This window comes from Delphinapterus leucas, chromosome 2 (genome assembly GCF_059928025.1).
Source record: "Delphinapterus leucas isolate spDelLeu-1000000601 "Yukka" chromosome 2, BTC_Dleu_Yukka2, whole genome shotgun sequence".
Lineage (NCBI taxonomy): Eukaryota > Metazoa > Chordata > Mammalia > Artiodactyla > Monodontidae > Delphinapterus > Delphinapterus leucas.
Window position 1 is genome coordinate 147,550,128 of NC_143130.1, and position 17,140 is coordinate 147,567,267.

General features: G+C 46.6%; 1 protein-coding gene across 4 annotated transcripts in view; it reads right to left on the minus strand.

The window, feature by feature from the left end:
• Positions 1–458: 458 nt before the first annotated feature.
• ZFYVE26 (zinc finger FYVE-type containing 26) overlaps positions 459–17,140 on the minus strand; it is a 69,291-nt gene continuing 52,609 nt past the window's right edge. For all 4 annotated transcript variants that reach the window (XM_089906173.1, XM_089906175.1, XM_089906174.1 and 1 more), the window contains 7 exons: positions 16,926–17,123; positions 16,055–16,254; positions 15,139–15,280; positions 14,789–14,848; positions 13,514–13,696; positions 12,368–12,412; positions 459–9,506 (listed from right to left, as the gene is read on the minus strand). In XM_089906173.1, the coding sequence (XP_089762299.1) occupies positions 9,303–9,506; positions 12,368–12,412; positions 13,514–13,696; positions 14,789–14,848; positions 15,139–15,280; positions 16,055–16,254; positions 16,926–17,123 (1,032 nt within the window). In that variant the 3' untranslated portion in view covers positions 459–9,302. The remainder of the gene's footprint in view (positions 9,507–12,367; positions 12,413–13,513; positions 13,697–14,788; positions 14,849–15,138; positions 15,281–16,054; positions 16,255–16,925; positions 17,124–17,140) is intronic.

Consider the following 17,140-nt stretch of genomic DNA (forward strand, 5'->3'; position numbering starts at 1 on the left):
ATGTACTTGTATTCAAAGTATATGCAATTTAAATATATTTTCATAAAAATGTAAATTAAAGAAATAAAAAAAAATTTTAATGTATTTATTTTTCTTCTAAAATATTTAAATTATCTATCAAAATTAAAAGGCAAAATAGAAAACATTACAGAGATGAATATCAACATTTTAAATCAAAATTATTTAAATAAACTAATTTTTTTAGTTTTAAAAAATTTAATTATCTCTATGAATTTTTATAAAAATAAAACTATTCATGATTCTAGTGTTCAATGTCCCTTTAACCGCCAATGTAAACAATGGATATCATACTTCATGCGTGTTTCCTCTACACCTACATGTCTATCAATTTAAAAGTAATACAAATTAACTATTTTGTAGCCTCCATTATACGTGTTGCAAATGCATACATACTGAAATATGGAGAGACAAGAAAATAGACACTCAGCACTACTACGTGAAAATGATGCTCATTTTAATGCAAGTCTCCATTACGATCATGCTGAGAAAGAATTTGACAAGTTAATTGTCTTTTCCCCAACTGCTTCCTCTCTTCAAATTCTGCCTGCACTCAGAAGCAGCAGCACAATCTACACACCTTGAGAGCATTTGGATGCAGTCAAGGTGTGTTCCCCTGGGGCTTAAACAATGTCAGTCATGGGAGCCGATGTCCAGGGTATCAGGTTGTATTATGTCAGAACTGAGCACCAGAGCCTAAGTAAAAGAGATCTCCACATATTCTTAAATATATTTACTATTCTCTAGCACTAGTATTTGAAAGTGTCCTGCACGTCCACTCAGACTCAGTTCCCTGATCTCCTCAACACTGACCTTTTCCTCCACCCCTCTTCATCTCCCATTCCCATGACAACGACCACACCTGGGCACTTTGTCATCACATGAGCTTGCTGCTTCTCAGATATCTTAACTTCCAACATCCCACTCCAACCACAACCTTCTGCTCCCCCAGCTTTCTCTCTTGTCAATTCCCTGTGCCATTATCATCCCATCTAGCAAAGGCTAGAAGAATCCAACTCTCTGATTTCTACACGCCAAGAGTGCTGCTGGAGAAAATCACTCAACCTGGCAGACTGGAGACACTATCAATCACTGGTCCTCAGTGTCAACTGGGCTTTCAGTGCTGCCTGATCACCTGTTCTTCCACAGTCAAGGATGGATCCAAGGAAGCTTATACAATTCATGGGATCATCTTTAAAAGAATAATACACAATTACAGTTACAAAGTTAGGTACAAAATTGGACATTGATTTAGAATGAAGAAACCCACCACCCCCAACCAAAGGTAATTAGAGCCGTGGGAATTTAAGATCTTCTGAGACCTCTTTAGGTAATTTGACAGCAATGCTTGCATAAAAATGCCTTCAGAAAGCAACCTGGCTTCCCCCCACCCCCACCTAGAATACAACTTCCAGCAACTCCCTTAACGCACAGGGGCCCAAGTAAGCTTCAAAAACTTCATAGTGAAAATGCCTCTTAGGTTACAATATGGAGAGGTTCACGTCCTCTCCATATTCTCAAGCCACTCCACCCAACAGCTCCCCTGAACTATTAACAGCTGGTTTCTCCTCTGATTTCATGGAGAACTGGGAAGCCATCAGTCTTAACTCCTCAACTTTCTGCTACAAAACCAGCAAACTTGTCTATATCCCACTCATATTTTCTTCCTTGCCTCTTTCCACAGTGGAAGAGGTGTCACTCCATCCATGAAGATTGTTTAATCTTCATGTTGAGAATTTCTCTTAACATTTGTCTCCTTCTTTCATCAAAGATGAAGTTCATGTTTCTATTTGTTGCCCTCCTTGGCTCTTTGTGGGTGGTTTACAAGTAGAGCCATATGGAACCTAGAGATCCACACTTGCTCCCTTGGCTTCTGTGACCTGCATTCTTCTGGTTCTCCTCCTCCTTCTGGGACTTCTTTGCAGGTTCTTCTTCCTCTACTTGCCCCTTAAATTGTAGATACCCTCACGCCACCATTAGATCATTCATTTATTAAAACAAGACACACACTTTGTGCCAGGATTGTTGCAAGCATGGGCGGTAGGAAGTGAGCCAGAGAGATTCTGTTTCGTCCCTCACTACAATGACACGTGGCAGAAATGCCCATGCTAGTCTGGGATGGAGGGAAGAGATCTAAGAAGACGTCCTAAAACAAGTAGCATACGCTTAACAAGACTTTTTCACTAGGTGAAGAGAAGGTAAAAAGTGGTCCAGGCAGCAGGCTCAGAGGGGGCAAAGCATATATCACATCTGAGAAGCTGAAAGAAGGGAGCTGGGGGTTGGAAGGTGAGAAATGAGAGGTAGGTAGGGATCCAGTAAGGAGGGGCCTTATGAGCCCTGGTGAGAATTTGGATTTTATTATTATTATATATTTTTGGCCGCACCACACGGCATGCAGGATCTTCCCCGACCAGGGATGGAACCCACGCCCCCTGTGTTGGGAGCTTGAAGTCTTAACCACTGGACTGCCAAGGAAGTCCGAATTTGGACTTTATTTTGAGGGCTACAGGAAGCCTCAACTACTACCCAAACTTGGTAACATCTCTGCTTCTACTTTTCCCCCTGACTAACCTGTGCTCCATTCTGCAGCCAAAGTGACCTTAAAATTTGTCACGTCACGTCACTCTCTTGCTTAGAACATTTTGGTGTCCTTCTATTATCCAATGGGTTAAATCCCAAACTCCTTAACAAGCTTACGAGACCCCACATAACCTGGTCACAGCACGCTGACCAGGCTCCAGCCTGATGCGATTTCTTTGATTTCTCTCAGTTAGATACTCTGTTGTCTCTGGACCCCTTTCTCCCGCTACTTGTATCCTGAGCATCATGTCTGCTGGGAAGCCTTCATTGGCCTCCCTCCAGTCTGTATTCAGTACTCCTCCCATGAGCTCTCATTTACACCCTGGACATCCTCTCAATATTTAATATATGAGACAATAGCAAGTGACCGGGCATCTTCTATGACTCTGTAAACTCCAGCATACAGCTCACAATATAACCGTAATATTTGTTGAATAAATAAGTGAACAAAAAATAAAATAGGGGATGTAGTCAATGTCTTCTATGATCACTTCTAGCTCTAAAAAGTACATAGTTCTTTGTAGGTGCTGTCTGATGCAGGTGACTTAGGAACAGTTCAATAATTTACTTTTAAAAAGATAGTGGGAGTCAAATTTCTATTCATTGAGTTCCTATTTCCATTAAATTGGAGTAACTACTATATTGGATTTTTTCCCTCAGCTCAAAGGTTCTTAAAATATCAACATAGAAATGAAAAGAATCTTCTCAGCTTTTCTTTAAATATGTTCAATCTTGCCCATTTTCCCTACAAGCAAAGAATGTTTTTCTCTCTAAGGAAATGACTTCTATACTGGTAGTTTCCTTAAATGAACTGTTTCCATTAGTTCAATCCAATTAAAAAATTCAGCTAAAGTTTACTGACAGCCCATCATGTGCCAGGCTCAGTCCTGGGGATATAAATAAGGCATTTGAACTTATAGTCATTTGACCAGCTTACAGTCTGGAAAAAGACTCTTGAACAGATAACTTAAAAAATGTTTCACTTTCTCAACTATTTCTGGTTCAGGACATGCTATATTCTTTACAGTTTAATTCAAAAATCTTTATTTACTAGTAAATAATGTGCAAGTAATTGAGGGTGAACTCAAAGGTGAGCAAGAGATGATCCTTGCCTTTGAGAAGCTTATGGTCTATGAGGGAACAAAAGGACAAGTAAAAAAATGACTGTCAGGAAGGCAGAATAGGGGAGTTTTAAGAGACACAGAAAGGTTAAAGGAGTAAGAGTCCACATCCACGGGGCGGGAGCAGAGAAGGAAGAGGGGAACCAGAAAACAAAAATGTTCTCAGCAGAAGTGCCATTTGAAAAGGGCCCTGAAGTACTGATAGAATTGATGTAGGTGCCTTATGGAATCATATATTATTTATTATTTGTCCTTTTGTATCTGGCTTATTTCACTTAGCATAATGAAAAGACAATTTTTATGTAATCAAATGTATTGCTCATGAGTTTTAAAAATACACTGTAACAGGGCTTCCCTGGTGGCACAGTGGTTAAGAATCCACCTGCCAACGAAGGGGACACAGGTTCCAGCCCTGGTCTGGGAAGATCCCACATGCCGCGGAGCAACTACGCCCACGCACCACAACTACCGAGCCTGAGCTCTAGAGCCTTCAGGCCACAACTACTGAAGCCCGTGCGCCTAGAGCCCGTGCTCCACAAGAAAAGTCACTGCAGTGAGAAGCCCACGCACCACAACGAAGAGTAGCCCCTGCTCGCTGCAACTAGAGAAAGCCCGTGCGCAGCAACGAAGACCCAATGCAGCCAAAAAAATTAATTAATTATTAAAAATAAATAAATAAATAAAATACACTGTAACAAAAATAAAAGGACCATCAAAACCTAGAAAAACATGTTTGCAACATATATGACACAGGTCAAATGCATTACGGTGGTTACCAGGGGCTGGGGACAGTGGGGGGACGGATAGAGAGTTAGTGCTTAATGGGTACAGAATTTCAGTTTGGGAAGATGAAAAAGTTCTGGAGAGGGACAGTGGTGATGGCCGCACAAAAATGTGAATGTATTTAATGCCACTGAACTGTACACTTAAAAATAGTTAAAATGGTAATTTTTTTTTGTTGTTGTTATGGGCATTTTAACCACAATAATGACAATTAAATGTTTCAAGGATCCTTGGGTTTGTATCTGCTTAGAAAGACTTCCCACGCCTGAAGATGATAGAGTTGTTTATTCTTCTAGAAGTATTGTTTGTTAATATGGAGTTGGTAGGAGAACCAACTTTTGCATAGGTGTTTGAGGTGAAAAGAGGCTTTTGCAACAGTCAGGGGAGAAAGTGACAAGGACCTGAAGTAAGGGGATGCAGTGGAAGGGCCAGTGTCTTCCAACTGGGAAAATAGGATGAAAGGATTTGGCTTTCAACTGGATATATACATGGTAGGTACTTGAATGTTTGTTGATCGAGAAGGGAACAGAAATTCAATACAGAGAACCCCTGAGGTTTCTAACCCAGGCAGCATGCACAATAGTAATAATAACATTAATTGATTGATACTAATATTCACTGACACAGGAAGATTAGGTTTGTGGGTGGAATAGGATGTGTTCCATTTTGAACATGCTACTATTTTTAGAGGCAGGCAGGTCAGCCATCTGGGTGATTTCCAGAAAGCAATCAAAAGGTGGATCTGCTGTGGAAAAACATTAAGGGGGAGAAATTTGACTTGGAACTCAGCCAATCAAGATGATTGCTGAAGCTATGGGATTGTATGGGAGAGTATAAGAGTGTCAAGAGAGAATGGATAAGACCTTGAAGAATTTTAGCCCTTCAGTGGGATGAAGAGGAAGTATAGCCAGAGCAGCAAATAATTTGTAGAAAAGGTACTTGAAAGGGGCTTGATGAAAGGGTTTTAACAACAGGAGACTGGAGGGTTGGGGTAGTGGAGGTGGTTAAAGAGTTCCAAGCAGAAATAAGAATGTGAAGAAACAGCAAGCAGGAAAGCGCTCCACCAAAGAAGCCCTTCAGTAAACCAGATGTTGAATAAATTTGTTGTAGAATCGGAGGTTTCAAGGATGGGTTAGTCAACATCATTACTGTGCAAGAGAAGATGATGACCAAGAACAGGCCATTTCCCTCAGGGTAACTGTGACTATTGACATTTGGTTGCTTGAGCATGAAAAGTCTGACAGCATTTGATCTACTTCACTTAAGCTCCAGCCAAAGATATCCGGTAAATTTGGAATGTCTCAGGTTTCTAAACATAGTCAGCGTCCTCTATCCTAGGGTTAGGTTGGGTGTTCCAATTTCCTTTGTTGTGACGCATCTTTGTGCCAGATCCCAAACAGGTGCTTTTCAGTCTACCTTCATCATTACTTTTTGTTTGTTGTGTTTGTTTTTGAAGTTTTTTTTTTTTTTTTTGCTGTACGCGGGCCTCTCACCGCTGCGGCCTCTCCTGTTGCGGAGCACAGGCTCCGGACGCGCAGGCTCAGCGGCCATGGCTCACGGGCCTAGTCGCTCCGCGGCATGTGGAATCTTCCCGGACCGGGGCACCAACCCGTGTCCCCTGCATCGGCAGGCAGACTCTCAACCACTGAGCCACCAGGGAAGCCCTGTTATTGAAGCTTTGTTAATTTTTTTAAATGAGAAATTGGATGAGATCATGTTTCTAGGGAAAGGTGATAATGGCAGCAATGTTACTGTCCATGGTTCAAGTATCATACTGCACATGTGTGCTGTCAGAGGGTGGCAAGAAAACTATCTAAGCCCAACTTGAGTTCTACTTTCCCCAAAGACCCTACACCTGGTTTCAAAGAGTCACAGTTTGGTTGCTATTAAAAAGATACGTAGAATTAACAGCTTGAAAAAAACTTCAGAGTTCCATTTTTCATTCTCAGCCTGGCAAAGATATACAAAGTTTGATAACTGTGGGAAAGCAGGCACTTGTCCTACAGTGCTGGTGGGAGAGTGAATTGTCATGACCTCTTTGGAAGGCAACTGACAATATTTACCAAATGCACATATCCTCTGACCCAGGGTATTCGAGACAAGATGATTCCCTGCAGCATAATCTGTTGTGGCAAAGATGGCAACAACCTAAAATGCCCATCAACAGAGACTGGTTAAATAATTATGGTGTATCTTCACCACGAAATACTTTAGGCGTTACTGCTTCTTTATGCATAAAATAGTTCTGGAACTATACGTTAGAAACTGGTCACCCTGGTGGCCTCTGGGAGGGGACTGGGCTAAAGGGACAGGGATGGGAGGGACTTTTCATTTGCCTTCTATACCTGATGAATGTATAACCTACCTCCACCCACCACTCTGAATGAAGCAAGACAGTTTCCTGGTGGCAGAGAGTACACTAATAGTTTTTAACATATTAGGAATCTTGAGATAAATCCTAACCACAGTCCTGAGTTATGATGGGAATCATTTAGAGAAGTTCAGGAGTTGAAGGCCATCTCATGTTTCCCACCCACCTTTTCTCTCCACACAGAACACAAGGCATGAAGGAAGGGAAGGATAAGAGCAAGACAGCACAAAGGAGCCATGAAGCCAAGAACTTGTAGGACAGACACTTTATTAAGACTTGCTTATAATAAAACAGTCAACCCTTTGACGTGTCCATTAGTTTGTTATTTTGTTTTTTGCTGGAGACCACAGCCTGATGCCCAAAAGCCCTTAGCCTCATCTTACATCAGTCTAGTCAATGGCTGCCTATTTTATAGTTCAACTAATTGAGAGTCAGGAAAATCTGGTCTTAACATCCCAAATTAAGGGCTGTAAGATTTGCAACCTATTTATATAAAGTGCTTGTGTTCAGTGCAAAAAGGGCAGACTCAGAAGGGCAAGCAGATGCCAGGAAATGATGTTTTCTGGGAGACAGATGCATTTTATGACTCAAAGCCACTTGTCACACTTTCCCATAAAGGGGTCTAGTATTTTCTTTTCAGTCTCTCCCCTCTCTAAGAGGACCAAAACTTTGAATCTGACAGATGCTCTTACAGTTGTTTATTTTACTATTAAAAAAACCTGGTTCAGAGGGAAATCCACAGGGTTTCTAAGTGCCAGAGATAGTGACTTTGGCTTCTAGCTCCCGTTTCTCTCAGCAGCAAACGTGAGATCAACAGGCTGAGCTCTGGCTGGTGGGAGGCTCGCAGCTGCGGAGCTTTCCTCACACCCCTCATTTGCAAATCCAAGTCATGGACTATGGCAGACCTTTTCCAAAACGCTGTCACGTCTCTGGTGGGAAGACAGGCCAATGCTTATTAAAGGAGCACTTCACCTAGTTGCCCAACTGGACAAGACCTATTTCACCATCCCCTTGTTTAATTCTTTATAAAAAATAAATTTATTTATTTATGGCTGAGTTGGGTCTTTGTTGCTGTGCACAGGTTTTCTCTAGTTGTGGCGAGCGGGGGCTACTCTTCGTCGCGGTGCACGGGCTTCTCATTGCAGTGGCTTCTCTTGTTGCAGAGCACAGGCTCTAGGCGTGCAGGTTCAGTAGTTGTGGCACACGGGCTTAGCTGCTCCGTGGCATGTGGGATCTTCCCGGACCAGGGCTCGAACCTGTGTTCCCTACATTGGCAGGTGGATTCTTAACCACTGAGCCACCAGGGAAGCCCCCCTTGTTTAATTCTTGTCCGCTGGTCCAACTTCAAAGTGAACCCGTGACTCCCTTTGTTAAGACAAAGAAGTGCACTGCCTTCTCAATGACCTTGGGTCTCTGCGTGTCCATCCTTCTGTTCCGAAGAGACTGAAGAGAAGCAGGAGGGAAGAGGAAGTGATTTCCTAACCAACTTAAGGGGCACATATAGGACTGTAACTCAAACAGGCAAAGTCCAGCCATTCAGTTCCAGGGTCTGGGCTACTGTTTCTCTCCCCAGACTCTCAAAGAGGAAGCTACTTTCTCTCACTTTGCAGCAGGGATATTGACAAAAGCCAGTTCTTTGCTTGTAAACAACCCTCCTGCAATCCTGTTTGGATTGGAGAGGTTCCCTTTTCTCTCCCTGTGGATAAACGTGATGGCACCCCTCCTGCCCATGTGTAGGGCTCCAGACCCCATCACGTGTACAGGTAGCCACAGCTTTCAGATGCCAGCACCTGAGGGCCTTTCTGTTCAGACCACCTTCCAAAGATTCATGGTAACTCTTGCGCTTGTGAGAGGAGAGACACTCAGAATGGTTTTATACCACAGGAAGCAACAGCCCTAAAGCCATCTCTGAATTTGGGGACGGGAAGGAGGGAAGAAGAGGAAATCCTTTTGATGCTGCTCTATAATTCTCTGTTAAAACCCTTCCAGTCACGAGGAGCTACTGGAACGTCTCCACACAGAGGGAACTGTGTACAAAGAGGATGAACCCGGGTTAAGAACCAAAAACGCGGGGAAGGTTTTCAGACAGGCAGAAGTCTAAAGTAAAGTGCCTCTTTGCAGTGGGGGGAGAGTTTCATTTGTTCAGAAATGCTTGGGCGTAAACATGAGCGCAAAGAGCGTGCACACACACACACTCACTCTGAGGTAGAAAGAACTGGCCATCTCCAGACAAACACAGACTCCACAGTTTTACAGAAACATGGCACTTGTGTGAAAGGTCCTGTCTTTGCCCAGGATGGCAAGTCAGGTCCAATTCCAGCTCTTTCCCACCTGGGGTGGAGCCAGGGAAGTCCCGTCCCACAGGAGGAAAGAGCTGGAAGCATGCCCATCACTCCCCTCCCACAGTTGTCAGGCCCCGTAGTCCAGGGTCACTTCCTGGAGCCCGAGCCGTGGGCACCCCGGCTGTGGCTTGTCAGAAGCCACTGGGAGCAGATGTCTTGCACTACTGCGTCCCCACTGCTCTTGGCGGCCTGCTGCACCTGCTGGACGAGGACCGCGGCCCGTGAGTGTTCTTGCTTCACGGCGATCAAGTAGGCAGAACGCAACTTGCAACACGTCAGGTAGGCCTGAACCTGCCAGTTGGGTGTAAGAAACAGCGGGAAGGAAACCGTCACTGACAAGTCACCAACAGGCACACAGAGAGCTCAAGCAGATGAGATACCACTTCTCACCTACCAATCAATAATTGGGTTCTTGGGCTTCCCTGGTGGTGCAGTGGTTGAGAATCTGCCTGCCAATGCAGGGGAACACGGGTTCGAGCCCTGGTATGGGAAGATCCCACATGCCATGGAGCAACTGGGCCCGTGAGCCACAACTACTGAGCCTGCGCATCTGGAGCCTGTGCTCCGCAACAAGAGAGGCCACGATGGTGAGGGGCCCGCGCACCGCGATGAAGAGTGGCCCCCGCTCGCCGCAACTAGAGAAAGCCCTTGCACAGAAACGAAGAACCAACAAAGCCAAAAATAAATTAAATAAATACATTTAAAAAACAGATACTCTGTCAAAACAGATTAGAGGTTATTAGGAAAAAAAATAATTGGGTTCTTGCCTTTTATTACATTACGGCCACTCTTTAAATATTACACTGTTATTTTATAGTGTAAAAAGTTATTACAAATAAGCTAAGAATTTCAAAAAGAAGAAGGTAGGCAGGCAGAGTCTGGCCTCTAAGCACTCCCTCCAAGGCCCTCCTCACTCCCCTGGGCTCTCCAGCCTCCTCCTGGCCTCACTGCTGACAGACTGTGGTTTTGTAGTCATTTGGCTGATTTGATTGATGACTGCCTCCTTGGCCAGGATGGCAGGAATAGTGTCTCCTTTTTCTAACCATTCCTGGTGCCTAGCACAGGGTCTGGCATGCAGGTGTTCAATGAAAATGCATGAAGTGAATGAGTGAATGAATGAGCCATCATACCTGCCCCCTACAATGGGCACACAGAGCCCCTTTCTCTATTTTCTGTTTCTGACCTGCTGAATTAAAAATCTTTTAACAGGGCTTCCCTGGTGGCGCAGTGGTTGAGAGTCCACCTGTTGATGCGGGGGACACGGGTTCGTACCCCGGTCAGGGAAGACCCCACATGCAGCGGAGTGGCTGCGCCCGTGAGCCATGGCCGCTGAGCCTGTGCATCCGGAGCCTGTGCTCCACAACAGGAGAGGCCACAACAGTGAGAGGCCCGCGTACCGCAAAAAAAAAAAAAAATCTTTTAACAGGAAATTTTGGGAAGAAAACGCACACAATTAGAAAAACTCTAAATAAGGCGTGACCCCAGGTTGATCTGACTTGCAGTTTGGCACAGAGGCAGCTCAGTTTCCTTCATTCAGGACACCCTCCAGCTCAGGAATGCCCAGCTAGGTGGAGACGAGAGCCCCTGCCTTCCCTGGCCACGACCTCACCAGCACCTCCCTGGTTAGCCAGGGTTCCAGGCCAGCGAACAGCAAGGCCCAGGTGAGTTGCCTCAGAGCTCCCGCTAGCAGCTGCCTTTCTGCCGTGACAGTCCTTCTGGTGGTTGGAGCGGACTCTTCTCTCTTGATGTTTCAATGCTCCATCTTCTTTTTTTACCTTGGTCACTAAAGTCCTCCTTTCCTAAGCTCAATTACAGATAATCGCCTACAGCTAGAAGACATGTTCTGACATGTCTGAGCTCTCTGAAGTGATCAAGTCCTGCAGTATGGTTATCTACCTGTTGCCCTAGGACATTCGCTTCACCCGGGCCCTCAGCTCTGCTTGGTACCAGTGTACATTAAACAGAATATCACAAGTTGCCAGGCAAAATTCCTACCTAGAGGAGGAGGGCATTTTTCCAGAAAGTCTGGAATAGAAACTGAACGAAGCTGTTTTTGGCAAGATCCTGTGACCTGAGATCACGTAAGTGTGTTAGAACAGCTGCTGCCAGAAAAAACCTGAAAAAGTAATAACGACGGTATAGCTTTCAGCGTCCATCTTTCCCAGGCACAAAGTCTCTGTCCTACAGAACAGGAGGATCACTGAAGGCTTGGAAAAGAGCCATAGCCGGAGAATCAAGAAACCTGGGTGTCTGGCCTGGCTGTCGGGTTCTCATTTTGATTCTAGAAAAGTAATTTTCCACATTTCAGGATGCCAGAATTCTACCCTTTCCACAGGATGTCATCAGGATGTTGCAGAATTAAGTGAAGAAATGTTAAGAACAGCTTCTCCCTAACCTCAAATGAAAAATGCCCTGCAAATTCAGTCCAGGGATTAGCAATACCGCCGTGGGGAGCAGCAATGTGGTTGCGTGAGAAGCTGTTTGCCTAACATTAGTTTTCTTCACAAGGGACTCAGCTGCCAGATCATTCCACTGCTAGTGGCCAGGGCAGGCTGGCTTGGCTTTCTCCTGCCTATCTTGGCCTGTGGGCCTTCCTCCCACGGTGAAGCCACAAACAGGAGCCGCTGGCACCCTTCCCAAAGGTTCACCGATTTCCCTCCCACTCAACAGGAAGAGCTTGCAGGTCCCAGGGGCAAGGCCTGTTCTGCAGACTGAGGCACCAACAGACATCGTTGGTCAAAGGGTTGGCTGAGTTCTCCCCTTACTGTAGAGGGTACACTTGCTCCTCCAGGATGAAGAGAGGCCTGCTCACTCTGAGAACCCCATGCAGTGAGCCCATCTGAAGATGAAAGTGAGGGCTTCCTAGGGCTCTGAGAGGAAACCTCCATAGGAAATGCAGAGTTGAGAGAAGCCTAGGACATGTGTGTCTTGGGGTATAAAAAAATGGGAGGGCAAAGGCTCATGTGGTCAGGTTTCTCATGTTCCCCACCTATGCCCTCCCTTCTACGCCCCTATCTGGGTCTCAGTCCCACCTCTGATAACAAAGAGGCTGAGATACAGGTTGAATGGTAGCGAGCAAAGGATAAAGGTGAAAAGGCAAGTCCAAAGTGCTGTGCCCGAGCGCTACTGGGTGTGGAGACAGTTCCGCTCACCTTGCTGTCGTCACTGTGCATCGCCTGGATCAGGCCCTCCAGCTCCTGTTCAGAACAGAGACACAGTAGTCACGAGATGAAGGGGTCCGCAGCGTGGCAGCCGGGGCCCAACCCAGCCTCAGCCCAGCCATTCTGACTCAGGGTGGGGATGCCTGCCTGACCCTTCTCTACAAACTCATCACCTGGGAATTCCCAGGCGGTCCAAAGGTTAAGACCCCATGCTTTCACTGCTGAGGGCCCGGGTTCAATAGCTGGTCAGGGAACTAAGATCCCACAAGCCACGTGGCACGGCCAAAAAACCCACAAAAACCAAACTCAACTCCTGCTATAAGAGCAACAGAGGAAAGCTAACGATAACACTAAGCTTGGGAACCTGAGAAGCAACAGCAAACGAGGCCTGTCCTTGGCCTTCAAGAGAGGATGTGGGGCTTCCCTGGTGGCGCAGTGGTTAAGAATCTGCCTACCAATGCAGGGAACACAGGTTCAAGCCCTGGTCTGGGAAGATCCCACATGCCGTGGAGCAACTAAGCCTGTGCGCCACAACTATTGAGCCTGTGCTCTAGAGCCTGCGAGCCATAACTACTGAAGCCCGCACGCGTAGAGCCCGTGCTCCGCAACAAGAGAAGCCACTGCAATGAGAAGCCTGCGCCCTGCAAAGAGTAGCCCCCGCTCGCCACAACCAGAGAAAAGCCCACGTGCAGCAACGAAGACCCAACGCAGCCAAAAATAAAATAAATTTATTAAAAAAAAAAAAAGAAAGGATGTGGCTTTGTTCACCCCACTAGGAAGCCATCGGGGGACAGTTTTGCAGGCGACGTGCTTCAAAGGCCACCTGCAGGCCCACGATGACCTCCTCTACAATCACAGGGAGAAACTCAACTCTGTCCGTCCGCAGACACTTCCTGGTGCCAACAGCATCAGACAATGGGATGCTGAGGGACGGCCTCTGGATACAGTGATTATCACCATGAATTTTCTTTCCAGCGAAGGGTTGACTAGTGAGGCCATCATTACAGAGGGGTCAGAAAGACAGAGGGATCTTGTAGAGTTTCAGGTACAGTAAGTATAGGGAAGAGAAAAATAAAGAGGGGGATGTGAAGGCACTGAAATAGGCAGAGGAGCTGAGAGGTCTGGGGGTGAGCGCACCTGGGGTGGAATTCTCTTGAATGCTTCCAAGCAGTTGAGGAGGATCGTGTCCCCGTCACTTTTGGCCGCCATGCCTGACTCGCTGACACATTTGAGCAGCTGTCGGATCTCACTGTACTTCTCCCTCTCCACCAGCTGCCGGGCGGCTTTGCAGTAGGTTGCGGCAGCGTCCAGCTGGAAGTCCTAGAACAGAACATGGGGTGATGGGTGTAGGGAGGCAGGGACACCAATGGCGGGAAGGGAGGTGACATTTACAGAGCTCCCACTGGGCTTGGGGTAGACAAGACTGTAGTCCCAATAGAGAACATACATAAACAAGCAATCAGCAAAAAGTTCTTCTCTTGGAGCTCGGCAGACATTTAGGAAGCATCCATAAAAATCGTAACTTTGATATCTACACTGGTACATCTCACTTGCTGCCATGTCACTTTCTGAAAATATTCTAATCAAATGCCCAAGACCAGTTCATTCTCTAACGAGTCACCTTTCTCTTGGAAAATGGATGTCAGGGGCTGATACTGGCTGCCCTGGACACTTGGTGCTCTGTTAAGAGATGTCTTGGTGTTAGGAAACAGACCAATTCACCAAAAGACTGATGTGCTAGAAACTACCAGATAAACATGTTGTTGCCTTGGGGTCTTTGCCCAACAGGGAAAATGGGTGGGAAGAAAGAAATCTGTCACATGGTTTGTTGTCTTTGATCCTTTAGATGCACACTGCGTGAAGACCGTGTCTGCCTGGAGGGTGATGGGCCTCAGCGTGCCTGCGTGTCACTGTGTGGTGGGGAGTGGTCTGGCTTTTCATGGTTTTGGCGCCCTGCTCCATCCTCTGCTCCAGTGCCATAGCTGTACCCATGTCCTCGTATCACAAGCAACAGAAAATGTATGCCTCGAGCCGGCTCCTGGGCAGAAGGATGGAGGGGCAGCTCTTGCTGCCAGCAGCCCCTCCCCCTGAATAGGACCCCTGCACCGCAGCCCCTCTGCCACCTCCTCCAGCCATGCTCCCCCGCAATGAGGACAGCTGTGTGGAACTCTCCTAGTTTCGGGTAGTTATTTGATAGCTTTTGATGAACTCGTCATTGGTTGCTTGGCTTTTGGCAAAGTGGCCTACGGTCTTGAATTTGACCCAGTTCTGTAACAGCCCTCTTGTTGATTTCATCCTTGATGTACGTGTAAATCTGCTTTCCTTGGTATAAAAATTTTCTGAAGAATGATCACAGAACTGTGGTCATGTGCTGATCGCCCCCGGTATAATCCTGAGTAATCTGAGTCATACCTGCAGAACACGGAATGCAATTCCAAAACCATCTTCTACATTTTTCCCTCCTAGCATGACCTGAAAATGAGAGGGAAACGTGCTTAAAGAAGCAAGAATTACTGGAGCAGCCCCTCAGTCAAGAACGAGGCCCTCATTCATTCATTTATTCAACAAATATTTGTGGAGACTCTACTGAGTGCAGGCACTAGCGATACAAGAGTAATCAAAACGGACTCGGTCTCCAGCCTTCCGGGGCTCTCATTCCATCGGGGAGGCAGCCATCAAAAGGATGACTGAAATAATGATAACTAGACGATTACAAGTGTGATAGGCACTCTGAAAGAGTGCCTCTGACACATCGTGCATACCTTGCAGGCAACATCCATTTTCATGTGGTTGTTTCCAAACAGGGTTGGCAGAGGCAAGGGGGTGGTCTGAGCGGCCCCAGCACTTTCGCAGCGATGTAAGAACCTGGTCACTTCCACCTGCAGCTGAAGCGTGTTCATGTGCCTGCGGTGACAGGAGATGCACAGTCAGGCCTCAGGAGGGGCCTCAGGAGTAACCAGGGCCAGGGGACCGAGAAATCATAATAGGATGGCAATGGAAAAGGCAGAAGAAAGGATGCGGAGGGAAAAGAGATCCAAAATACCCTCTGAGCAGTTACGACAAGGCGAAAGTGGCTGCTGAGTGTTTACGGAGCACGGTGTGCTGCTAACAACAGCAGCGTTGGGAGAGACAGGAGCCCTGCCCTCCAGAGTTCAGAGGCTAGATAACAAACAGACACATTGAGTATCTAGCGATTGGGACTGTGAAGGAATAAACAGTAGCGGTGGAGCGTTTACTTCAGATGTTGTGCTCTCAGCAAAAAGGCTGAGAGGAGGGAAGGACCTGGGGTGCTGAGGAACCCCCCGGAGGCCAGGGTGCCTGATGCGCCACAAGAAAGGAGAGAGTAGCATGAGGTAAGATGGAGATGCAGGCGGGGGCCAGATCACCCAGGACCTCTTTTGCGTCTTGTAAGGGGTAGGGGCTTAGTCTGACTGTCACATGTGATCCCAGTTCCTGCGCCTCCCCGACTTTCCTCTTCTCCTACAAGCTCCTCTGGCGGCTTTCCAGGCTTGTACCGGACACTGTCATCCAGGAATGATTCCTGTTAGGTGTGTGCGTGTATGTGTATGTGTTTGTCTCCCAAGAGTTCAGGGATGGGCAAGGGCGGCTGCATCACCGACAGGCCCTCGGTTCCAGCCTTTCTGCCCCACCCCAGCTGCTCCCTGAACCCCAAGTTACCTTGACACATCGGCTGCCGTCATCTTCTTTCGGAAGAAGGTGGTTTTCTTCCTTCCAGTGCGGCGGGAGGTTTCTTGGAGGTAGATCTTCAGGTGGTCCTTGGCCTTAAGCAGCCAAGAGAGCTTCTCTCCCAGGTCCGTATATGTCTCTGCTTTGTGACTGAAGAACCGAATACAGGTCATGGCGGCCCGGATGTGGTCCTGGAAGAGGAAAATGAATGTTCAGGTCAAAGGAGATTTGGAGGGTGGGGGTGTGAGGAGAACCCTGATCTGATGTCCCCCCGTGAAGCCTGGCTGCCAGCACCCTTTCCCTCAGAGGCCCAAGAGATCCCAAAGTGAACTGACTGGCTGGGACCTTAGGTAGGACGTTATTCCAGCACAAAAGAGATCTTTAAAAAGGAGGCGTCTGATTCTCCACTTGACTTGCCTTCACTTTCACTCTGGCATTGAATAAGCCAATTTCTCTGTGATTTAGCGTTGGCCACCCTCAGACAGATTGGAAGAAACATGATCCCTCTCCTTTCATGCATCTTCTCTAAAAACACTTTACTTCTCCTTCATTCCTTACGAATTCTGCATTCATGCTACATGTTTATCTTGAAACTACCATATCCCTCTTTTTTATCTTTATATTCCCTGAATTCTGAAGAATGCTATTACTGACAAGATTAAAGTCTGCCTCCTTAGGATGAGAATGGAAATCCTGATACTATGTAAGAATGCTAGAGAGTAATGTGGATTTGCGGTAGGCTTAGTCAAGGAGCAAAAGGCCAGGAACCAAAACGACAGTCTCGTTCCCTCATCCTGCACAGTCTCCCCACGCGACAGGCCAACAAGGACAGAGGTAGAAGGCAGGATGGGGCTGCTGTTACCTTCATAAACTGCTGTAGCTCGTACAGAATGTGGTAGTAGTTCTTCTTCTGTAAATGTTGGCAGGCGGCAATCAAGTACTTTCCCCAGCTTTCCAAGGTTGGATCAATGGATTCTAGCAAGTTTTCTAAAACGTGTAGCTTCCCACTTTTATAGCTTGGCTGGAAGATGCCTTCTATGAAGATTTCCGGGGGACTCTCCTGGAGCAGGGCAAAGC